Genomic DNA, 26,935 nt, shown 5'->3' on the forward strand with positions numbered 1-26,935 from the left:
AGAAGGTGAGTTATTATTTCAGGTGAATGACATTTTATTTCCTCTGCGAAGAAGCAAAGGAAAAGCTTTAAGCTTGTGAGAGAAGGGGGAGGATTGAAGAGAATAATGGGGTCCATCTCTGACTGGATGAATAAGAGATGGCCTTGCCATTTGAGAGAAAATAGTAAATAATTGTAAGTAGCAGAAGGGCTAGATATGAGATAAATGAAATCTGAAATAAGTAGAAGAGAGAAAAAAGCTGAATTCTAGAAATGTAAGATAAAACACTCAAATAACTGGTTATCAAAACTTGTTGAATCTAAATTCTGTGAGTTCCTTGATCCTCCTACCATCAGCTAACATCAATAACATTATCCAACAAACCTGTCATAATCTAGTACACATTTACTAAGTATTTTTGGTTTCTTTTTTAACTCACTCCGATTATCAGTTTCTAAAAGAGTTGAACGTTAAAATCAACTGCAAGATTCGGGAATGATGCACCCTTGTTGTTGCCGATAGTAATGAGACCAAGGGAAAATCAGGAGGCTGATATCAGAACATTCACCTGTAAATCAGCCTTAAATGCAGCACACCATAATGATCTTAATCAGACAACATCCAAACTCAGCTTCCTTTTTCGTGTTTCAATACCACACAACTCCGCAGCATACATTTCTTTCCACTTTTTTTGATTTTTCCGAACGGAGTCTTTTTGCAAAACGAACTTACTCTGGCTACATCAGGAGTAGAAATGATATCCCCAGATTTTGCAGACTACATGTTTTTTCACATTTGTATTCTAAATGAGTCGATATAGGCAGTACAATTAATATTTTCTATTTTTTAAAGGCTTTATATTGGAGACCAAAGATCAGTGTGATGCAACAAAACCTGATATTAAACTTTATTTTTCACTGTAGATTTAATGAATGAACAAATTGGCCCTTGTATACATTGGTTTATTCCACAATTAGAACCATCAAGATTTATTGCTCCTTCAGAAAGTGGGAATCAAATTATAGTGCACGTACTGTAAGGCAAGACTCTACTGCCATTATACACATCTTCATTATTATTCATAATTGTCAAGTTTTACATAAACTGTCTGAGGAGTTTTGACTACTGCATGGTTTGTTTCCTAGAACTCAAGTGCCTCTTAATTTACTTAACCTGACCAGGATTTTCATGGAAATCAGAATTTCATTTATGACCTGAACATTGATTGATAACATAGTCAACTCTCATAAGATTTTCCTTCATTCTTCCTTTTGTTGATTGTTTTCACTTTTCACTCAACCTTCTCTTGGGAACTCCATCTGTTCACAGACTGCATAAGGCAACAAGTTTGCCCAGTATGCAGCAGCATCACCGTTGGTGGATGTTGGCGTGAGGAAATAGTAGCACCTGGCTCTCCCCGGCTGTACCCACTTACAGCTCCTTAGTTCCTTTTCAAAAGAGCCTGGTCTGTGCCTGGTGCTTCCCGTATGTTACAGAATGATAAGAGATAAATCGCATGGGTAACTCATCCAGTTACAAAGAGCGTGGAACATCAATAACTGCACACCTGGTGCGACGAAATCTTCATTGCAAATGTGCAAAGAAAGTATGCATCCTAGAAATTATGCATGCCACATTGGTGTATCACAGCATGCCAGTGGCTATTTGGAACTTGTCTTGCTGTTCTGAACTTCGTTTGTCCCAGAGGTCTAGGATGCTGTTAAAGAGCCACCATATATCTTCCTTTGAACATTGTATGGCATGTAAAGCTAAATAAATGCATGGCATTGAGACTAACTTTGCAATGAGGGAGGGCTGGTGGTCAGAGTCTGAATTCTGAGAACAGCTGGCTGACCAGAGATGGACGTCACGTTTGTTTGTGTAAGGGTGTAGATGACAGAGGAGTTCAGGATTCTTTCCGGAGAGCTGGTGTTGAGGCCAAAAGTTCAGAGAAATGAGCAGCTGGGAATCAGGGATCGAAGTGTTGGATCAGCTGGGATCCAGAGGTGAAGGGCAATCAAAAGGTACTCTGCTGGACTAAGTGAAGTATAATCAGTGAATAGAGGGAGGTGGGGGCTGGGAGTGAGGGTTGGCACTGATTTGGAGGTAGAATCCAGGAGATTCCAATTAAGTATCATGTTTAAATTGAGTGGGGTCCCAGAATGGAATAGCATTTTGAGAACATAGTTGACTTAACACTGCCCAATGCTAGTTACTCCTCAGAGAGAAAAAAAATCTCAGAGAAGATTTCAAAAAGGTCATTGGAGGAGGAATGATGTCATTTGCTACGTCAAATGTAGACAATGCATCAGATGCACCAGGGGCGAATCTTTCCCAACAATGGAATTGCAGGAATGATGTCGCTCCCAAAGAAACGATAACAATTATGTTCTACTCGGGAACAACATACTTGCAAATGTCGAGCACAGAAAGGAGATAAACATCTGCATTACATTTGTCACTTATGAATAAAGGTATCATTCCACTCCTCAACTTGCATTTCAAGCAGACATTATGTAGAAAAACACAAGCAGGTCTGTAGATACTTTTATTTCTTAAATTAACCCAAAAGCTGCTGTAAATTATATGTCCATGCTTCATTGTTTTTTTTACCAAAGAAAATACATAAAATATTTACTAGTTATTGCATATCAACTTGAAACTTTTCTTTTGGCAGAGTAAGTAACTGTAATCTTTCCCAATATTAATGTATATTGGAAACTGTAAATAATTAAGCTATAACATGTCAATACCATTTCCTGGAAATAATAACCACTTAATCAGTATTTTTAATATTACTTACTTGAATGAACAATTTAAGGGACAAAATCCTTGGATGTGTTTAAGCATAAACCTTATTTGGCCCGTTAAAGACTAAATCATTGTCAATTCCAGATGCCTTAATTGATTCTCCTACAAGGATAGGACTGGTCAGATAGGATTCATTTTAACATCTGACATGCTGTCAGAAATGGAGCATTTTATAAAATTTACATTTCACAAAGTATTATTAAGTGATCTCCTTTAGAGTCTGTGCCACAATTAGTTGTTGTTGCAATTGGTTGTAATGTTCAACCTCTGTTTGATGGATCCAATCTATTTTACTAGGTGCAGTATCCCAATATTTGAATATGCAACTGTGTTCACTTTACAGACTAAGTGGATGTGAAATGAAAGACGAAAAGTCAAGAGCCATGTTATGCAATTAACGCTTTCAATTGGATTATTAATATTGCAATTCTTTTGGCAAAAACCTGCCGAACAATTATTGTGACAACATAATTCCAGGCTGAATTGTATTCCTGCTACACTGCATTTGCAGTTCAGCAGAGGGTGGCTGAAAGCTGAGATTCAGCCCCTGACGTTCTTACACAAGCACTTCAGCAGTTTCAAACTCAGGAGATCAGAAGGATTGTCAGTCGTCTGCTATTGTTGTAGCAGAGGTGACACAATAGACACAGCAGGGGAAGTGGAGAAAATCTACTGAAGTTGGAAAAAACTGAAGTTTGTGTAAAGTTTGCTTGCATCTCTCACAGTCTCGAATGTTTCTTTTAGATAATGCTTTGATTTGTTATCACCAAGTCCCAACAGCAACAATGACTTGCGTTTTTGTATTATGCAAATGAATAATTGAACCTATACTGTATTTCAAGTTAGGGCATATCATCAAAAATCATGTGAATGTGATTTACTTTAGGCAGAATTTTAAAAAGAAGTAAGAACAAGAGAGTTTGAAAAGGAGAACCCCAGAGTGAAAAACAAACTGCTGGAGGAACTCAATGTGTCAGATAACATCTGTGAAATGAACTGTTGACATTGTGGTTCAAGGTACTTCATCTGGGCTGGACGTCAGCTGCCCCTTTCCTTCTGCAGATGCAGCATGACACATTTAGTTCCTTTTCAGCAGCTTGTTTTTTTTTTGCTCTAGACTACAGCATCTGCAATGTTCTTTTGTCTCTGAATTACAAATGGGTGGGCTTGAATGGATGGCCAGCAACATTGGTGCATCAGGTTGGGAGCACCTTGTTTAGTGGGACGTGGGCAAACATGGACACATGGGACCAGTTCACGAAGGTAGCTTGGTCAGTGGGGATGACTTGAGTCAAAAGCCCATTTCTATGTTGTTTAATGCTATGACTCTTGACCTCTGTCACCAGATCTTTCAAGTAAACAACAAGACATTGCTTGACTGATGTTAAGAAATGTGCTCTCCTTGACAGGTCCCGATTGCACAGACTGAGAATCAGCATGGCTGCATGCTGGCCTCAATGCTGCTGCGTTGGGGAGGAGACTGTCATCCAACTCCTTCTGGATTGCGTGTTGTCAAGAAGTGATGCAATTGTCTTTGTTGCAGTTCATCCCAAATGCCTGCATAACAAGTAACTCAAAGCCCTGCTGGCTGTTTCCTGGAATGCTCGGTGACACAAACAACTGCTGTTGGAAAATTGATGACTTGGTGAAAAATAGCCTCTGGTCTGCTCAAAATATGCTTGTCCTTGAGAGCAAGAGCTGTTCACTATTAAATTCTGCAGACAGCCAGACACCAAGATACATGATTGTGAGCAGCCATTGCAAAGCCTCTGTAGAGAACAGCCTTAATTTAAGGTCACATTATAGGACTGGAATCTGCATCAGATTGTTTAGTTGTGGAACAGAAGAGTTGATGTCAGGCTGATATATTGTGAACCTTGCATGAGAATGGAATATTCTTCTGCCATGTGAATGCATTCTATTGTTTATAAATAAAGTATTTATTTGTAAAATTATATGCAGTGTCAATGGGATGCTTTAATCTGTTAGTGAACCAGTTTTGTTTTGAAAACAAAACCAATAGTTAATTGCTTTAAGATTGTCTCCCAGTTGCAACCATCCCAAATGAATCATTACAGCGAGTTAATTTGTTTGCTCACAGATTTGACATCTGACTTCCTCCCTAATTCCTCGTCCTATTGAAGAACAAGAACTTTGGGAATAATAGTTGGAAGCACAATAACCTATTCCCAGAACAGTCTTGATCTCAGAAACAATCATTTTTCAATTGAAAGTGGCAATCAAACTGGATGAGTTTGTTCAGATTTCAGCAAGCAATAATTGAAACTCTCACAGCAGGTTATACAGCAGTCACTGAATGCAAACGAGTAATGTGACCAAGGTGACAGGTACTGGAAGACATGTAATGGGATATATACACAGAGGAATGATATGGTCTGGCCTCAGATTCTGTTCTTTGTTTCTTTTTATCATTGCGACATCACATAAAATGTTGAAATTGCACTGATGCAAACAGTTAGCTCTGTAGTGAATGGAACATCTGTTAGAATACAAATACGTTGTGATAGCCAGCGAGCAAATAAGTGTTTGGAAGAGGCTGTACATATTTGCTATTGAGGGAGCAGAAAACTTGCCTTCCTCAGAATTCTGGAAAGAATCCAGATGAATAAAAACATAACATAAATATGCAGTGCTTTTCTTTCCTAAAGAAGAAAAAAAGGTTTACAAAAGAAGTGCCCAAACATAGGTTAAGTAGTTAGATATGATGCATTCATGAATCTTTCTGCTGTGCTCGTTAGACTCAATACCTGCTCACGGTGCGCACAGATACAAAAGTGGATGTTCTGAAAACAATGGTGAAGGCAGCTGACAGAAAATAAACATTTTTAAACAGACTTTGTCCTGAAACTCAGTGTCGCCAATGGTTGACACAACATTCAGGTTGAACTGGAGAAGCCCTGAGGGTCTCTTCTATTTCAGGCCCTAGTTCAATTGTAAATCATTTAATATTCTCTTTTTAGCCTGCTGCTGAGAGACTTCCTGTCAAACTTTTCATCACTGAAGATGGGTAGGAAGATTTAAAATGAAATGATTTTCCTGTGATTTGCAGGCTGGTAGCTAAGGGTGACACCTTCAAATTTGACTTCCCACCAGTGTGTGCTAAGTGATTTAATATCATTAAATCAGCATTTGTGTGGTGCACGCGGAATATCCCTTAAGTGATGACAAATTCTATCAGCTGTTCAGGAAAGCAATTCCAGTGTAGTGCTCAAAAAGCCACAGGTCGGATCATCATAGTTGTGGACTTGAGGGAGTAGTGCGAGCCCTTCCAGTAGTGCCACTTGATCCCATTAAATCGAATTGTATTCATCCCGCCTGAGTAATACATGCCATTCAGGTTAGAAGGGCCACAGGCCTGAAACCACCATCCTGTGGACAAAAGCAAATGACCATAAGACATTGCAGCAGAATTAGGCTATTGGCCCAGAGTTTGCTCTGCCATTCCATCATGGCTGATTCATTATGATTGACACAGTACCATTTAAAACACCTTCTTCAAAATACTACTTTACATGGCAACACTTCAATAAGGTACAGTGGTTTTCCAGACATAAAGGGCAACTTATTGTGCAGAAGTCTAATAAGACAAGAACACTAATGCATGATTCTCTGTGTAACAAGCTCCCAGTCTTGGCTATACTGTATGCTAAAGACGATTCAAATTAGCTGTTTACTGATCATGGAATATTGGTGGCACTATTATCCTGATTAGCTGTTTTTCATTTCCAGGAAAGACAATCAAGTGGAATAGGCAAAAGGTTAAGAATGAGCAACTGAGTGAACTTAGAGTCATCTTGCACGGATAAAATGTCCTTCTGCCCTTTGGGTCCGTGACATTCTTAGAGCACTGATTTACACCAATCTGACATTAAACCCATTTTAGTGACCCGCAAACCCATAAAGATGACCAATTTTTTTTCTGTTCACCTGCACACTAGAGACAGTTTATACTGGCCAATTAACCCCTTAAGGCCCATGTCTTTGGGCTGCAGGGGAAATGCACAAGAAGCCCAAGTGGATATGGGTAGAATGTGCATACTCCAGAGGTCAGGACTAAACTTGGGTTGCTGAGGTTGTGACAATCAATTTATAATGCAACGTAAAATAAAATATTTTAAAAGACACTAAATACAAATAACTATTAATTCTCATTACACCTTAGATATTGATTTCTAACATCTTCTGTTTTTTAATGTTCAGTTCAGTTAGCTAATGCACCCTTCTATAGAAACACAGAGACCATTATTTTGATATGGAAGTCATACATATACAAATGAGTAAGAACTAAAATAGGTCATGAGAAGAGAGGTGGATTGTAGAATTACTAATGATTTCCAGCAAAATTTGTGACAGTATTAATGGAGTCAAAAGAGAGTGCAGTTTCTGGAAATCTGGAGTAACACACCCTGGAGCTTCAGGGACTTAGAGGGGCAGGCAGCATCTGTGGAGGGCAATGGGGTCAATGTTTCAGGTTAAAACTCTACAGTAGTACTGGAAAGAAACAGGGGAGATAGGCCCGTATAAAAAGTTGGAATGGTAGGGGGAGTAAGAGCTGACTGGTGATAGATGCATCTAGTGAGGGAAATGGGTGATGGGATCAGATAAAAATGCTGAATATGAGGAACAGCAGCTCATATCCTTCCTTGGTAGTCTCCACTTTGATGGCATGAATTTCCATTTATTTAATGATATACACACCCCTCTGTCTCTTCCCATTTTGACCTTATCCTATTAGTCCCCACCCTCTCCAACTGCCCATTGCCCATATATTCCTCCCACTAGTTCCTCTCCCTGCCTCCTTCCCTTTTTTCCCATGATCCACTGTGGTCTCCCATCAGCTTCAATCTTCTTCAGCCCTTTGTCACTCCTATCTACTACCTTCCAGCTTCTTACATCATTCCCATTTTAACCCCTCCCTCACCTGCTTATCACCTGCTAGATCTTGCTCCAACCCTTCTCCCCACACCCCCACCCCAGCATTTTATACTGAATACCTCCACTATTTCATTCCAGTCCAAATGAAGAGTCCAGGTCTGTTGTGTCAACTGCCCATTTCCTTCCATTGATGCTGCCTGATTTGCTGAATTCCTCCAAACCTTTGTGTATTACTGCAGAATTAATCGATGCTTGCTTTGTAAATAGGCAGAATATCAGATAAATAATTCAGTAACCAAATGGGAAATCTCAGATCCATTTAACGGAAAGGGTATAAAAAATCTTCCCACCCTTGTTGACAAGAACGGTTGAAAATGAGGGCGAGACAGTTCTACAAATGTTCATATGGTAAAATCATGCAATATAGTTGTGTTCATAAATGAAGGTGGCAAACTTGCTAAATCATGTGCCTCAAAATTGGGTTCTCTACAAATATCTATTTGTTTTTGCCATGGTTTCCACTTACAAAATGTTCTGCAAGATCTACAAGATATATCAACTAAGTCATTTGCTTTTAGATTTTGGTTGAAAAATACCCTGGAGAAAAATGTTTTTCTTCCTCTTGGTTGTCACCATGGAATCTACTAACACCCTCCCAGGATTGCAGAGGGGCCTGGGTTTAAAATTTCCCTGGAAGATGACACACTCAACAGTGCAGTGCTTCCTCACTAAGGGACTGGACAATTGGCCTTAAATATTTAGATCAGGTCTGTGGACCAACAGTCTCAGGATTGCAGTCTATACAGATTGTACATTTTCGAGCTATTTGAGATATGAAGGAGAGAAGAAAAAATCTTTAAGCAAGCCCTTGGTGAATCTGCTTCTTTTCAAATTGACATATGTGGTGCTGGAGTTCCTTAATTTAAACCATTCGAGATTAAAGAACCAAAGAACCAAAAGCGTCTAGAAGAAGAAAAGAAGTGTCCTTGATCAGATATTAAACTGTAAAGAATTTATTGCAGCATCAATTTTGCCAGCCATTCAAACAGTCACATGTCCCAGTATCTCTCTCATTCCCAGCTTCAAAATATCCTTTCAGCTTCAGAAGATATCCCCTCTGCTTTACACTTTTGGTGGGAATATTACATTTGGCATGTGTTAAAGGAGTTGGGGACAGCCAAATTTACAACTGTTTATGTTACTTTACTGCTTCAATAACCAAGCCTGTGTTAAGTTATTAAGCTAATCAAGCATGCTCACAGAAACACCTGTGAAATGAGACATTGATGTGTAAAATGCTGCCAAATTACTTGTGTCAGATCAGTACATGTGTTTGGATTTAATTATGAACTACAAATACAGGAAAACTGAAACAAAATAAAAGGAAATGGAATCGTCTGCAGGAAAAGAAAACTTTAACTTATCTTTCTACAGTATTGTGAGATTTAAGTAAAAAGAGATTGTAAAGCTATTTCAGCAGAAAAAGGCTATATGAATGGACAAGTGCAATATATGGCGGAATCATTGGAAATTATAGTCACAAGCTAGGTTTTTCTCTGGAGAATCAAAGGCTGAAAAAAGACCTGATTAAAGTTGATAGAATGATCAGAGGCATAGATAGTGTTAGTGAGCATGTATTTAAGGTGAGAGGTGGGAGGTTCAAAGAGGATGTATGGGGGATTTATTTTTAAATACCGAGAATAGGAATCGGTAATGTTCTGCTAGGTTGGTGCTGGAGATAGTTGGATGTGCACACACTAGTCCTCATTGGCAGATCAGAAGTGGAGAGAGAGAGCAATTTCAAGTTCCTGGGTGTTAATATCTCTGAGGACATAACGTGTCCCAACATATCGATGCAGCTGTAAAGAAGGCAGTGTATTGCATTAGCAGTTTGAGGAGATTTGGTATGGTCACCAAAGGTGCTTGTGAATATCTACAGATGTACCATGGATGGCATTCTAACTGGCTGCATCACCAGCTGGTAAGGGAGGGTGGGGGGGTGGTTTGGTGGGGGCTACCACACTGGATCAAAGTCAGCTGCAGAGTGTTGGAAAATTAGTCAGCTCCACGGTGGGCAATAGCTTCTGTAGTATCCAACACATCTTCAAGGAGCGGTGACTCAAGAAGATGGTGTCCATCCTAAAGGACCCCCACTACCTAGGGCATGCCTTCTTCTCATTGCTACCATCAGGTAGGAGGTACGGAAGCCTGAAGGCACACACTCAGTGATTCAGAAACAGCTTCCTCCCCTCTGCCATCTATTTTCTAAGATGGACATTGAACCCATGAACATTACCTCACTACTTTATTATTTCTGTTTCTGCACTATGCATTTAACTATTTGATATGTATATACTTACTGTAATTCACAGTTTTTTTCTAACTTATCACGTACTGCATTGCACTGTTGTCACAGAGTTAACAAATTTCAGGAAATGTGCCGGTGATATTAAACCTGATTCTGATTCTTATGTGCTGAAGAGGCTTTTAGATTGGCACATGAATATGTGGAGAATGGAGGGATACGGACCAAGTGCAGGCAGAAGGGATTTGTTTAATTAGGCATCATTAGCTTAATTAGTTTGGCACAACATTGTGGGTCACAGGTCCTGTACTGTTTAATGTTCTATGTTCTTAAAGCAGAAAATAAAGGTTAATTGGTGAGAATTGGGATAATGTGGATATTCTAAGTGACCTAAATTTGTCATATATAATAAAAATCAACAACTTGAGTTCAGCAGGCAATAGGAAAGATAAATTGTATATTTGCCTTAATTGTACCTGGAGATGATTATAGGCACAGAAGTATATTATTCAAAATAGCTGTGGCTTTGGTGAGACCACACCTGGAGAATTCAATGTTTCTGTGTCCTACCTAAACATGATGTACTGTACTTGGATTAAATGAATATAGTGAAGATTCGTCAGGGTGGTCCCAGTGATTATGTATTTGCTGTTACGAGGAGAGATTGAGTAATCAAGTTTGTATACTTCGTCAGGACTAACTGAAAGAAGAGACTTTCAAATCTCTTACTATCTCTTCTTTCAGTTAGTCCTGACGAAAGGTCCTGGCCCAAAACGAAGACTATACCTCTTCCTATAGATGCTGCCTGGCCTGTTGCGTTCCACCAGCATTTTGTGTGTGTGTTGCTTGAATTTCCATCATCTGCAGATTTCCTCATGTCAAAGTTTTGTATACTTACCATTTTGAGGGCATGAAAGAAGATCTACTTGAAATTTGTAGAATTTTGCCTGGGTTTGACATGCTGAGTACAGGCTGTTTCACTTTGACTGTAAATAAGAGTCAACAGCCACACAAGAAGCACAACACTATTTCCGATTGAGACAAGGAGAAATTTCTTCAGGCAGAGGGTATGGATTCTGTGGAATCCTCTGCCCGAAATGAGTGGAGACTCCGTGATGAGGCTCATCCGAACTGATGTTTACTGCATTTATGGATATGAAGGGAATTGCAGAATAAGGGGAAAGTGCTGGAAAAGGATGCTGAAATAAAAGGTCAGCTATGCTCCTGGTGAATCGTGGACAACCAAATGGAGTACATATGCTCTTCTTTCCCTTGTCCTCAGATTGATTAGGTTAGCTAGTCCCCATTCATGAACTAGATTTTCAGCATTAAATGATGAAGCAAAGTTTCACTGTGCGCAAATTAGCTAACGTGTTTTCTTGACTAAGGCAGTCTAGGTTTTCACTGATTTTAATGTGCTTTGTGATGCCTGGAGATCACTAAATACACTACAGCAGTGAAAATCTATACCAAGTAAAATTAAGCTGACATAATTCATGCAATATCGTTTTAATATACATGACATGCTCAAAAGCAGGACCTAATGGTGAGATAAGATTATTGAAAGGTGAGTAGGCAAAAAATAGTGATGAGGTAGTGTTTGGCAGTGAGATAGATCAACTGGTTGAGTGTTATCACAACAATAAACTTGCACTCCATGTAAGATCAGAGAATTAATTGTGGACTCAGGACGGAGGAGTTGAAGGAAAACACACCATTCTCAAAGAGGGGTTAGCAGTGGAAATGGTGAGAAACTCGAAGTTACTGGGCATCAGTATCTCTGAAGATCTATCCTGTACCCAACATATTGATACTCCAGCAGCTATATTTCATTAGTTTGAGGAGATTTGGTATGTCACTAAAGATGTATAAGGGAGAACATTCTAACTGGGTACATTACGATATGGTATGGGGGTGGTGGGGGGGAGCAATGCACAAGATCGGAAAAAGCTGAAGAGAGATGAAAACGCAGCCTGCTCCATCATGGGCACTAGCCTCCCTAGCATTAAGGGCATGTCAAATGGCGATGCCTCAAAAAAGTGGCACCCATCATTAAGGACAACTGCAGCTTCTGACAGGTTCTCTTCTCATCACTACCATCACAGAGGAGATACAGGAGCCTGAAAGTGAAGACATGAACTTTCTGAACAGACATTAAACCAACCCATGAACCCTGCCTCACTATTTTTGTTCTAGTTACTTCATTTTATTTGTATACATATATATATATTTCTTATTGTAAGTTATAGTATTTTATGTATGGCACTGCACTTTGCTAGAAAATAACAAACTTCATGATATATGGCAGTGATACTAAACCCGACTCTAATTTTGAACTAATCAGGAATAAAGCGTGATTGTCCATATGGTTTAAATTTAGACGTGGTAAATGTAATGCATGATTGCTTCATAACACAACATGACAAAGTGCCTCCGGGAACAATTCACAGTTTAACTTTATTATGGCAGCTGACCCAGCTAGCACAAAGAAAATGGAACTCATGCCACCCGAGGTGATGGTGGCCATAACATGATTAATTTTGATAAGAGTTGGAACTCAGTGATGCTGACGGCCAACCCAGAGGTGCATTATTTTTTTTAAAGTGTAAATAAAAGGTTATGAAGAAAGAAGTAAAATGGAGTTAACTGTGAAAATTGCTTAAAAGTATGGTGATTATGGACAGAAAAATAAAATACTTTCAAAGACATACTGATGCAAGTAGAGGGCAAAGTAGCCTAAATAAAATTGATTCTGTTTGTTATTTACGATTTTATAACATTGGAAGGGACTATCTGACCCAATATGAAGCCACAAGCTTTCAGAGCCACACCTTCAGTCTCATAAACCATTTATTTCCCTTTACAGTATTCTTAAACTTCTATTCATCTTAAACAGGTGATCAGAAATGTCAAAGAGTCTGGTGTGAGGACAGCTGCAGATAATACTGTCTGTGACCAACAGGACAACCATGAAATGATCAGTTTACTCCCTTTTCCTTTCTTTATGAATATTGTCTGGCCTGCTGAATACTTTCAACATTTTCTGGTTTTATTTGGGATTAAATTAGACCCACTTGAAGTGTGCAATATTGCAGCATTGTATATTGTAGTCTGCTTCTAATTAAGTTCCATTGACTTCAATAAAACTGAATTTTGGAACCAGAGCACAGCAGATAGCTGTCTCTGCATGCCGCCAAGAATGCAGTTTATGGGGTGATAATATCGGCACAACTTCTACATAGACGAAAGAGTGCAAAGGACAAATTCACAAAATATCTTGACACAAATTCTCAACAACAGGATAATGATACATATGGATATGGATCACTCACACTCTCTGAACACTTAGAAGTCTTTATTTGATCAGTATATACAAATTCAACACAAATAAGTAAAATTTAAGGATTTTCAAATTTTGAATAGCAATATCAGTATTTATTCATATAACTGCTGAGGTCACCTTATACAACTGACAATGGCTTTTGGATAGAACATAGAACATAGAATAGTACAGCACAGTACAGGCCCTTCAGCCCATAATGTTGTGCTGACCCTTAAACCCTGCCTCCCATATTACCCCCCACCTTAGATTCCTCCATATACCTGTCTAGTAGTCTCTTAAATTTCACTAGTGTATCTGCCTCCACCACTGACTCAGGCAGTGCATTCCACTCACCGACCACTCTCTGAGTAAAAAACCTTCCTCTAATATCCCCCTTGAACTTCCCACCCCTTACCTTAAAGCCATGTCCTCTTGTACTGAGCAGTGGTGCCCTGGGGAAGAGGCGCTGGCTGTCCACTCTATCTATTCCTCTCAATATCTTGTATAACTCTATCACGTCTCCTCTCATCCTCCTTCTCTCCAAAGAGTAAAGCCCTAGCTCCCTTAATCTCAGATCACAGTCCATACTCTCTAAACCAGACAGCATCCTGGTAAGTCTCCTCTGTACCCTTTCCAATGCTTCCACATCCTTCCTATAGTGAGGCAACCAGAACTGGACATTATTCTTGACAACTAGATCTTGACAACTATTTGAATTTAATGCTTTGTAACGCCGATGTGGGAGTTAGAAGACAAAGCAATTTTCCATGGCAATGCAGGTGTACAACATGTGCCAAGTTGGATCTGGTTCAGTGACAGCAATCACTTCAGGAAACAGCAGACTGACCACTCCTCACTGCACACACACAGCTCCTCCCTGGAGAGAGTTATGAGCACCAAGTTCCTGGGAGTGCACATAACGGACAATCTCAGCTGGTCCCTCAACACCACCTCTTTGGTCAAGAAAACTCAGTCGCGTCTCCACTTCCTGAGGTGACTGAGGCTCTCTGCCCTCCCCCACTGCCCACATTTTAACTAATTTTCACAGGCAGCATCAACATCTGGCATGAGAATTGTAAGGTGTCTGACTGCAAGTCCTTACAAAGAATTGCATAAAACTGCTGAGAGGATCATTGGAATCTCTCTTCCAACCATTAGAGATACTTATAAGGAGTGCTGCATATGCAGGACCCTTAGCATTGTCAGTGATCCATCCCATCGTCCATCAATCTCTTTTGACCCCCTACCATCAGGCAGGAGGTACCATAGCATCAGGACAAGAACTGTTAGGATGGGAAACAGCGAAGTCCCCCAGGCCGTGAGACTACTGATATCCCAGCCGCCACCCAGGTCCAATCATGTATGAAGCTCCAGTAGCATTATACTGTTTACCTTTTAACTTGTAACATATATGTATCTTATTATTTGTTAATTTAATTGTGGTAATATTACTTCATGTGTTACGTGTATGAGCTATACGTACTGTGTTGTGCACCTTGGTCTGGAGGAACATTTGTTTCATTTGGCAGCATACATGTGTGTGGTTGAATAGCAATAAACTGAACCTGAATTTGAACTTGAACTTGATATCAATTGAGTTGGATGGCTGTGTGGGACCAAGGTGCCTATCAATTACCTTTTATTTGAGTTGAATTACTTAAAAGCATTTCTATATTTTTGTGTCTGAGAATTGTTATAAGAAAACTAAACATAATTAAATCCTCATTAATAGTTTGAATAGCATAAATGATTTTAATAGTTTCTGAATGTTTCTGAAAGTCAGAGAAAAAAGTAACTAAGATGGATTAGTTTGGAGGATTTCACTTCCCTTTCCACCCAATCTTACCTCATTACTCAACTTCAATACATTACAGAGGACACGTCATGTGTTGACATATTGTGTCACATCAGAAGGGTTGAAATTCACTGCAGAACGTCACTTTGCAACAGAGAAAACTTGTTTTGGAAACCAGCAAAGGGCAAATTCCAGGCTCCAGTCCCTGCGTTCATTTCTACTTACTGTGACCCCACTTTCTATGTTTTCTCAGTTCCCACACAACCTTCTAATCATGGGGCCTCAGTTCCTACACCTCTTCTGATTAGTTAATGGTCAGGTTCCCCAATCTCTATTCAGATCATCAGGGTTCTAAATTCTATGCTCTTTTAATCCAACCTGGGATGTGTTTCTCACATTCCCTTTAAACTTGGGAAACTTATTATACTACAGTGTAATGACTAAAAAAATAAATTAAGTGAGTGTTATGGTATTAATATGAATGTCATCGTATAATCCAGAAGATTTGCTGATTCCTAACAATTAAAGTCCCAAGTGTGCTAGATTATGAGAGTATTATTTATTGTTGAGAAACCTATTCCATACTAGGTGATTAAAATACAAATTTAAGAGCCAATGTCATTAAGATATTGGAAATTTTCTGCTTAATGTATGTGTGCTAAAAGGAAATTACTTTTGCAAGATAATGTCCATAAACATCCCTGACACTTAAACAATTTGACCTTGAAGTTTATTCTCCAGTAAGTCTTGTTTAAGTAAGCTGTATGATAGTGTCAACTGTCGATTCGAAATTCCATTGAATAGAAACATAACTATATTACCAAAAAGTAGAGAGGAAGATTGCTCATTTGACTAATTAGAATAACTAATTGAGAAGCTCAAAAGACTACATAAAAAAACTCATTTCCATTTATCTGGTGCCTCTAATAAAGAAAAATATCCCAAGTGGCTTCACAGAAATTCATTCTGAACTGAAGATGAAATTATTCTGAGTAACCAAAGGTTTAATAGGAGGGGAGTTTTAAAAAGGATCCTAAGGAAAGAGAAAGAGAAGTAAAGGGTGTAAAGTAGAGAAAACTGAACAAGAGATAGTAACAATCCTGGCAAGAGGGATGGTCTGGAGAAGTTTTACAAAGGCAGGTTGAGGCCAGGCAGGGTGTAAGCAGGAGCCTGTGAATCTTGAGTTAGAAGTGTTAGGATGCAAGGAAGCAGTGTTTTTTTAAGCAAGGGCAGGGTTTAAGAGGAAGTTGGATCTGGTGACATATTGTTGCGGTAAACAGAAACTTGAATATCATGGAGTTCATGAAGGTGGGAGATGAGACACTGGACAGGGAAACTGGGGAAAGTGGGAGACGTGACAATCGACATGGAAACGTGAAGGTGGGGGTCGTGCCAATGGACAGGGAATCTGGGAACGTGGGAGGCGTGACACTGGACAGGGAAACTGGGGAACATGAGGGATATGACACTGGACAGAGGAATTTGGGATGGTGGGAAATGAGATAATGGACAAGGAAACAGGGAATGTGGGTGATTTGCCACTGGGCAGGGAATTTGGGGAATGTGGGGGGACGTGCCACTGGATAGGGAAATTGGGGAATGTGGGGGATGTACCACTGGACAGGGAAACTGGGGAAAATGGGGGATGTGCCACTGGACAGGGAATCTGGGAAGGTGGGAGGCCTGACAGTGGACAGGGAAACTGGGGAACGTGGGGGATATGACACTGGACATGGAAACTGGGAAAGTTAGAGGACATGACATTGGATAGGGAAACTTGGGAAGGTGGGAAACGAGTCACCGGACAGGGAAATGGGGAAGGTGAGGGATGTGATACTGGACAGGTAAACGGGGAAGGTGGGGATGTGATACTGGACAGGGAAATCGGGAAGGTGGGGATGCGACAGTGGAGATGGAAATCGGGAACATGTGGATGTGACACCAGCAGGTAAATGGGGCAAGATGGGAAACATAAGACTGGACACAGAAACTGTAGAATTATTAGAGCTGGAGAAGGAAAATGCATACAGCAGAGTTCAATTGACACACGGGGTAGTAGAGACAGAGACCAATAGATGTTAAAGATTAATTAGTCTCTAAGTAAGAGAACCTGATTGAGATAATCAGGGCAAAGCTTGCAAACTGTCCTTTCATAGATTCCTATAGCTGTGGAGAGCATTCTGACTGCTTCGTCACTTAATATAGACCCTCCAATGCACGTGATTGCAAGAAGCTGCAGAGCATTGTAGACTTGGTCAGCTTCATCATGGGTGTAAACATATTAGAGGCCCTCAGCATCTGGGGTATGCCCTCTCCTCATTACTACTATCAGGAAAATGAAGACCCATGTCTTTAAACATACATTTGCTGGGAAACAACTAATTCCCCATGATTTTGTCAGTGATAACAAAATCTCACTCCAATTCTGAGAGCATCAGTCAGAAATGAAGAGGGTCAGTGCTTATTCTCCTCATTGATACGATTGTAGTAAAGATTATTTTAGTAAAGACTAACAGACTGACAGACAACTAAACCTGCTGTATGGCAGCTAAGTTCAGTTGAATGTTGATGGGATTTGAGAGGGCAAAGGAAGGAGCCATTCAAATGGGAATATCTAAGAGAACAAGGAGCATGGATCCTCCGAGAGGCAAAGGCCCCAAGGTGGCCACGGTGGAATGGTTGAGCAGATTGATGGATAAGCAGGAGGGATCAGAATCTGGAAATTTGATTACCATCTTGAAATCATTTCAAGTACTTGTTTTTATAATGAATACCTTGAGGTTTATGGATTGGAACCTGTTCCATTTCTATGCTTACAGCAGCTGTCACACCAGTCACCAACAGATAATAGGCTCGATATCATTGATGTGCAATTACATCGACACTGAACTGTAAGATTAATGACTGAGAGATCGCAGCTGTAAATTTGGTTTCTGGGAAATTCTAGCCCCAGTATTTATTTATGCAGTAAAAAATTTCAAATGTTCAGCTATTGTGTAAAACTAAGTATAAAAGAATGTTCTTGTATTTAATATTCATATTTATTTTCTAAAAGTAGTTATTTAAAAGGATTAAATGCAATTTTAACTTAAAATGAATTAATATTAACCGAGATGTCAGGTCGTTTCCTTTTATTTTCTCTTTGGCGTGTGCCTGCATGCGTGCAAGTCTGTGCATGTGTGTCTGCGTGCGTGTGCGTCTTGCATGTACGTGCATGCGTCCGTGACGATGCATTTTTCATGGCTTTTTTTTACAAGGTGCTGAGCGAGAGAGAGACTGTGTGGTGCACCACTCCTCACACAGACATTTTTGCAGTATTTTCCCTTTATTTTACGAGGTCGAGTTGTGATCTCGACACTTAACCCGGCACGGATGGAAAGCGTACTCAGGGACAGACCCGACTGGTTTCGAACCCGGGAACCTCCGCTCCTGGGTCCGGCGCTAATGTTGTTGCACCACCAGCTGGCCCGTCAGGTTGTTTCTAATAGAAATCCTGAATCAAATCACCACAGGCAACATTAAACCTGGGCCTTTCATCTCTGGGACTGAAGCTCAACCTTAGCACAGAACTGTAGGGTAATTTCTTCCCTTATTGTCATTTTAGGATTCCTTTGTTTTCATTTGCAGAATGTAAACATCTTTGACAAGGCTAATGCTGATTGTCTTCCTCTGAAAATGATGGTCAAATGGACATGTGATTGCTCTTGATGGGAGAAATGGAAAGATGGCGGTTGTGGAATGGGGTAACTAGGATTCCATTTAATGAGTGCACAGGGTGATCGTCACTCTACCTCCTCCTGATTTGTAGCTATTGGTACAGTCTAGGCCGCCAAATTTACAAGGTTGTATAGTGGTGTGGGCCATGAGGGATCTTAGAACTTGCTCTGCTGTGTTGTAGTGCTCTATGACATAACATATCATAGAGTTGCAGAGCACCACGGCACAGAAGTCAACACTTTGGCCTACTGAACTATTATTCTACCCTGTCCTATTGAGCCGCACATGCACCATAGCCCTTCATATCCCACCCATCTATGTACTTATCCAAACTTCTCTTAATTGTTACATTCAAACCTGCATCCATCACTTCCGCTAGCACACTCACACCACCATCTGAGTGAAAAGGTTCCCTCTCAGACTCCCCTTAAATATTTCACCTTTCAACCTTAACCTCTAGTTCTAGTCTCACCCAACCTCACTGGGGAAAAAAAAACTTGCTTGTGTTTATCATTTCTATACCCCTCATTATTTTGTATGTCTCTATCAAATATCCTCTCATTCTCCTATGCTCCAGGGAAAATTCCTGATCTATTCAACGTTTCCCTAGAACCCAGGTCCTCAAGTCTCGACAACATCCTTGTAAATTGTAAATTTTCTCTGTACTCTGTGTCATATTTCTCTTCTGATATCCTTATCTCATTTAGTTCTCTTGATATTTTTCTTTGTTGGGACCCCTTGCTGGTCATACCCACCGTAACCCTCCCACCCGTTCTTGCAGATTGCTCTGGTCTGCCTGCCTTCTTGTCATTCTTCCTAGCATGACCACCTCATGCAGGGATGAAACTGATATTAATGCCATTTTTTTTGTATGAAGGGATCAACAATTGGACGAGCTGTTTGATCTGTTGCTGTGTAGTTCCAGGGAACCTGGTTCAATTTGGATGCTGTTTATGCAGAGTTTGCAAGTTTTGCCTGTGACAATGTGGAACTCCTCCCACGTCCCAGAGCTGTGCTGGTAAACTAATTGAGGTTTTGTAAGTGGCAAAAGAACAAAAAATTAACGTGCATCTGAGAGAGAATAAGCTGAGGGGATTTGGAGGAAAAAGGATCAGAATTGTTGTAGCAGGAACTGGACTGAACATCATCTTGCTCTGCAATTTGGAAGATGATGAAAAAACACAATCCTTCCTCCTATGAAATGTACAGACTACTACAATGTCTGGAAACACCAACACACCCTGTAAATCAATCAGCAACTAATCTGCCAGTAATTGCTGATCCCTGTGAACTACATGGATGGTTGGATGGGTGACTGTGGGAAAATAATGAGGATATTCTTCAGAAAATGCTAAATGCCGAACCAATAGATGTGGCATGAACTATATTACTAAGATCCAATTTGGCAATAAAGGAACCAAACCACTTTGATTGCCTTTATGATTTGCCAAATCTACAGAGCTTCAGCATGCTGGAGAGTATCTGCTCTAATGGACTACTTACTATGATGACTGGCAAAACATGTGGGTCTTAGATAACAACTGGAACCTTCAGAGCACGGATTGTCCAGTCAAGGCCCAGGAAGCATCTGAATTTGGCAGTCATTCTTCCTTGAAGTTTCCCGCCAGGTTGACATGCATTTAAATGCCAGGTTTATCTCTTTACTTTTGACTAAACATCAACGGACTACCTGCAACCCACCAGCCTTTTTGCGTCTTTTATTTATGGATTGTGTATAGTTTCTGCCTTTTCCACTCTTACAGTCCTCATACATCACCCCTCCCCTCAGCTTCTGCAGTACAGGCACTATTGTTCAGGCTTGAGTGCTGTCAAACTGTCAAATGCATCTTCTTTATATATTATTACTCGATCCAATTTCTCCATGCCTCCCTCCTTTATTGTGACATTTGAGCATTATTTCCTTTAGTGGAAACAGATGCAAGATCTTGAATGAAATGAACTTAGCCAATTATCCATTTGGTTGTTTGTGAATATGATATTCGTAATACTTGTAATAAAGTAAACATGATTTGAGACTAAAGAACCTTAGACAAATAATGAAGGGCATTGTGGAAAAAGAAATTATAATTTGAGTATGGTGAGGGGAATATACAATTGGCATGAAGTGTTCTCCTAGTGTTTCTTTTTCAATTCTTAGAATTAGAAGTGAGTTTGGCCAAGAACTTCTTGAAGCTTAAAAGAAAAAATTAAAATCTGTTGATAGTCACTCCTAATGCTGATAAGCGTGAGATCGAGTGTTAAACCAAAACCTGTTTTGAAATATAAATGAGTGGATAAGGAACAGACACAATTTTAATGGTCTACGAAATCATCTTTTTTGCCTTGTCTTTTTTTGAAAACTGTTACTGTGACTTTCCTCCTGCAGTCCCTTTTTTGTCTGAAAACTGGAGGTCAGACTGAAGAAATTGCAATGTTTTGAAAGCATTTTCCCAGTACGAACAACAGATAGCTGGAAAATGAAACTCCTCTGTCTTACCTCCAGACGCCATCTGGGAGCATTTGCAGCCACATTCATCATTGTCGACGTCCTTGGTGCTGAATTGTGTACCAGAGGGGCTGAAACTGCTGGTTCTCCCGGCTGTTCCACTGTAACCCTTTATATGGAGCCTGTGAGAAAAACAGCACAGAATTGAAGGAATGCAAGAAATTGCCAGCCGGCCCTTAGGCTGGGTAGAATGCATTTTTTTTGTTATTTGCTTTTAAACAAATGAAGGGAAAAGAAATGTGTTATTATGACCCAGGCAAAAATAAATATGGAAAGTGTACACCATGGTCATCCCAGTATTTGTATTGACTGAATTTTTTTGTGAGAATCCTCTGCAATTTCATTCTGAATTTGTGTGTAGGCCCCACCAATAATTTCTGATGAGGAAGGAGCACCCAATTAGTTGTGAAATTGCACAGTTTGGCAGCTGATTTGCACAGTTCTGTCATTAACTTTGTAAAACTGGCTCTTTGCCTGCCTGAGATTCAGATGTGTTACATTTTTCTGGATTTGCACATTAATGCTTCACCAAGCTTACCACAGAGAATTAAATTTAGCAATTAACCGTTAGTAACATTGAATCCAGGAGAGATGTAGCACCAAGACAGCCCCTTCAGCCAGTGAGTGTGTGCTGGCTATGGTGCTCAACTATTATTACAGTCATGAGTCCTAATAAACTTATCTTGCCCAGAAAGTAAAAGGTAGAATCTCATTTCTGCAGTTTGTGAATTCTTTTTGAAGATTTGTGAAATACCATTTTTTTTCCTGCTTGCGTTCTCTTTCTCTGTCTCCTTTTTGTTTGTTTCATCACTTTTCTTTTGGATTCTGCACGCTTCTTCATTTTCACTTTTCTTCCCTCAGCAATTAAGAGATAAGAACAAGGTTCAACAAGGTCTTGGGTATCCTGATGACCCAGAATAAATCCTAGATTTTGTTCAGCTTCAAACTTCACTGTGATCACAGCATTTACAAATATCACTTTGATATCAATTATCTTACCCTTCACCATTTTGAATGAACATTGGCACAACTCTGATTGGTTTGATTGTGCAACTTTACTTTTTCGGGCCACTGGCTGAGTTTGCACAAACAACGACCATACTTTCAACCTCACTTATTACCTGTGCATGATAAAGTTTTGCCCTACGTTCCTGACTCTAAATTAATGCTCAGGAGGACTGGGATGGTGGTTTCCAAGCGAATCCTTTCCCCTTTTCTTTGTCTCCTGTTCTGACCTAAAAACGTACATTGCATGGGAACCAATTAGTTCCTAGCTGTCAAGATATTTCCTGCTTTTTGCAAGTTTCATGTTTCAGTTGCCAATCTTTTGATCTGATGTGGCAGAGCTTTGGAAGACATTCTGTCCAATGGTTATTCCTGCTCTTCTGCTGTTATTAATCCATTTTGAACCACACTTCCACATACTGTACTAGGTCATTCCAGATGCTCAATAATTTCCTTTTTAAAACAATTCATTTATTTGGAGTCCTAATGAAGGATCTTGATCCAAAATGTTAACTACTTATTTCCTTCCAAATATGCTGCCTGATCCACTAAGTTCCTCCAGCATTTTGTGCATGTTGCTCAAAATTTCCAGCATCTGTAGAATCACTTGTGCTGTTAAAAACTCAGTTGAGTTGGTGTTGATCATTAAAGGTTTCAGGATGCATTTTTAGCATTCAAGAAGCTATTAAAAATGAGGTTTATTGGAATGCCTGTATGTTATTTCAGTTAGAATAATCAAGTCAGCATGTCAGAATTTGGCAACAGCTGAAGATTTTCAAGGTTAGCATTATTTGTCACCGGTACATCGAAGCATACAGTAGAATGTGCCCTTTTGTGTCAACAGCCAACACAGTTTGAGGATGTACTGGAGAAGGTCACAAGATCTTGCATGCTTCTGGTGCCAGCCTAGCATTCCCACAATTTACTAAGCCTAACCCGTGGGAGGAAACCAGAGCAACAGTGTGGTCACAGGGAGAAGGTACAGACTCCTTGTAGACTGCAGTGGGAATTAAACTATGATCTTCCGATCGCTGCCACTGTAAAGCATTACGCTAATTGCAATACTACCCTACCAACATACCATACGGCTATGTAGAGAGTAGCTGGCTAGCTGTAGAATAGGCAGCGAAGAGCCAGAGAATTTCTACTCCCGTGCTCTTCATTTGACATCTAACCTCTTTTCCTAATTGATGGACTTCTGTTGTGTTGAAGGACATACTACAGCATAGAGCTGAAAGGGTGGATATGCTGTACTCTGTATCTGAAACTTTAGCTTTATACCAGCCAAAGTTAGCATTTCTATTGCAACCCTTCATCTGAATGGGTTTTTAACTCCATTAAGGATAAATGATCAGTTGAGGTTTTCTTTTACATTTCTTTGCTTGTAATTATTTAAGAACACTCTCATGTGCTTCTTTTATTTTTCAATTTTTAAAATTATAAAGATATTACTTTTGTCCAACAGCTACCAACTATCTTCTGATCATTGAGATACTGAGAAAGTTTTGAGAGACCAGTCAGAAACCATTATGTCAGTCTGCAGTCAGCATCATAGTTCATGTGCGCAGCAGTTAATTAAATTGTTGCTCATGACCCTTTGCTCCTTACAGAAGGGGTGTGATTGCAGTGGGAGCTGTGTGGTTGCTAGAAGTTTAGTATGGCCACATGGTGATTGTATGTGATAAACAAAAGGCCTGAGAGATGATCGACATAGTCAGGCCCGTTATGTTTTCTTGACAGTGGGAAAGCAAGCCTACAGATGGCAATGGATCAAGAAGAGTGATTTATGGCCCAATTATGCTGGGACACAAGCCAGGGCCTGATCAACCCTGGCTGAGTCAGTTGGGTGAGGGTGTCTGATGTTTAAGGACCTGAAACACCCAATGACCCCAGGTTACATCACTAATGATATATCCCAACGTACCCTCAGATGAAGCTCAGCATCATATCAGACGGTTACAGTGATTGCAGACAGTGAAAGCTGTAACTGGAAATTCAGCCTTGGTTAGCAGCATCAAAAATGTAACATTAACCTCAATGGAATCAAATTCTGTACTCAGCATGATAATGGACGTGCATTGTCTTCAGCCACATACTACGTATTCATAACCATCAACCCAATGCAAATTATTGAATGTTGGGCTCCATTTTGTTGGAAAAAGATTACTCAGAGGGAAACCTCAAGATACATGGCTCCATATTACTTTAAGGTCATAAATTGCACAGAAAGTTGTATCTGAAACAACAGTTAAATATTAAAATGTTAAACATTAAACAGTTAAATACTAAAACAAAGACAGTAATTGGTCTTTGCTGTGGCAAGTGGTTGAAAATTCACCTCAGTCTTTTCTTGTTGTTTGTAACAGTATGGGTACACCAATTTCCAAAATAATTATTTTAACTAGATATGCCCCAAAAATGTGAATGAGTAAGAGATCTTATTAAGAATATTTCAAGAGATACAGCATGGAAACAGGCACTTAGGCCCTCTGAGACATTACCTCCCATTTACACTGACCCATCGTCCCCATATAGCCAATGGCTTCTCCCAGATTTTCATCACTCACGTTCATGCTCAAGGGAATTCACAGTGGCCAGTTAACCAATCGAGCCTCAGATTTTGGTGATGTGGGTAGAAACTGGAGCACCAGAAGGAAACTCACGTGATCATGGGGAGAACATGCAAGATGCACACTGAAAGCACAGAAGATTGCGCTGAACTTTAGCCTCTGATATTTTGAGGCAGTGACTCTGCCAACTGTGCCACTGCATAGAAGATTATTTTTTTAAAAAGTGACTATCTGCTGTGTAGTCTTAACTCACATGGCTTGTTTCAAACAGAATCATACATTATTTTAACTTAGATACCTGTCATGAACCAGATAGAATTGAAAATAGTTAATATATAAAGTTCTGCATAAGTAAGAGGAAAAGATTTAAAATGATATGGATTGGACAACACTTTCTAAACTTAGTTCCAAAACTCCGGAACTAAATACGAGATACATAGCTCCAGTATCAGAATTGGATACAGGACATTTATGCCATAGAAATGTACATATACTGTTTTCAGCTGAAGAATTGTTTATGTTATGATAGGACATTGTAGATTATAGAGAACGTAGCAAATTGATTGTTCTGATCTTTGTCTCTTTAATAGGCACATGCTTTTTAATAAATTATCCGAGTGCCACTTGCACCCTGATAAATCTGGAAATATTACTTTGGCAAAATACCTAAATGAAAATAAACACCTGCCTTTACACAGCATTGATTGTGTGATCAAAGCCATTGAATAAACTCTGCCTTCAACAGTTCTGTTTGTTATCATTTTCCTATGTTTGTTAATAACCACACAATGAATTATATGAAATAATTACTTATAAGAAAAGATATGTAACATTTTACCAGCTGTGAAACAGATGCAGCACTCGAGGTCATTGACTTGAGTGTATTTATTAGCATACCAAGAATAAATGACGTGCTCACATCTGCTTGAGCATTCTTCAGCTCCTTCTGTCTCTCTGGTGCTTCCCGCTCCCTCCTTTCTCCCTTCCCCTTTTTGCCACCGTAACACCCCTCTTCTTGCTTCACTGAATCTTCATCTCCCTCTCACTGAATCAATGGTGGCCGTCTGACAGCAATGTGAGTTTTATTTGTTTCAGTTAAGTCGTTAATCAGTTGATGCAGTAGTTATTAGTTATTGACAAGTGCCATCGCTTAAGGCCAGGAAGTTAGTGAAGTTATAGAGATAACTAGATGAAGGACAGCTTGATAATACAATTTCAGCTCTGAAGAGCTTCAAGAAACTAAAGGAAGGAAAAGAACAAGATTCAAACTAAGGAAGCCATAGAACATTGGAACTTATGAGCTTTTTCACCATATAGGGACAATATAGATGTTATTAAATGGGCAGAGTTGGGGAAAAAGGAGAGAGGATGGTCATCCTTGAAAGGAATCACAATGGTTACAAAAGAGAGGAGGTAGATCGAAAATCTGGCTGACTGGTGCCACAACAATGACTTCTTACTCAATGTCAGCAAGACCGAGGAGCAGATTATTGACTTCCGGAGGAGGAAACAAGAGGTCCATTAGGAGGTCCTCATTGGGGTTTGGGGATCAGAGGTGGAGAGGGCCAGCAGCTTTATATTCCTTGGCATTATCATTTCAGAGGAACTGTCCTAAACAAAGCAAGTAAGTGCAGTTAAAAAGAAAGCATGGCCGTGCCTCTTCTTCCTTAGAAGTTTGTGAAGATTCAGCATGACATCTAAAACTTTGATAAATTTCTATTGCTGTAAGGTGGAGAGTATATTGACTGGCTGCCTCACAGCCTGGTATGGAAACACCAATGCCCTTGAATGGAAAATCCTACAAAAAAGTAGTGGATACAGCCCAGTCGAGCGCAGATAAAGCCCACCCCATCATTGAACACATCTACCCAAAGCGTTGTCTGAGGAAAGCAACATCCGTCATCAAGGACCCCCAGTCTTGCACTCTTCTAGCTGCTGCCATTAAAAAGAAGGTATAGCTGCCTCAGGACTCACGTCACCAGATTTGGGGATGGTTATTATCCCTCAACCATTAGGCTCTTGAAGCAGA

The 26,935-nt window shown here is 39.9% G+C and overlaps 1 protein-coding gene across 2 annotated transcripts in view; it reads right to left on the minus strand.

The window, feature by feature from the left end:
* Positions 1-878: 878 nt before the first annotated feature.
* angpt2b (angiopoietin 2b) overlaps positions 879-26,935 on the minus strand; it is a 237,846-nt gene continuing 211,789 nt past the window's right edge. For both annotated transcript variants that reach the window (XM_072247096.1, XM_072247095.1), the window contains exons 9-10: positions 21,323-21,453; positions 879-6,180 (exon numbers count right to left, since the gene is read on the minus strand). In XM_072247096.1, the coding sequence (XP_072103197.1) occupies positions 6,020-6,180; positions 21,323-21,453 (292 nt within the window). In that variant the 3' untranslated portion in view covers positions 879-6,019. The remainder of the gene's footprint in view (positions 6,181-21,322; positions 21,454-26,935) is intronic.

Source organism: Mobula birostris, chromosome 30, assembly GCF_030028105.1.
Source record: "Mobula birostris isolate sMobBir1 chromosome 30, sMobBir1.hap1, whole genome shotgun sequence".
Lineage (NCBI taxonomy): Eukaryota > Metazoa > Chordata > Chondrichthyes > Myliobatiformes > Myliobatidae > Mobula > Mobula birostris.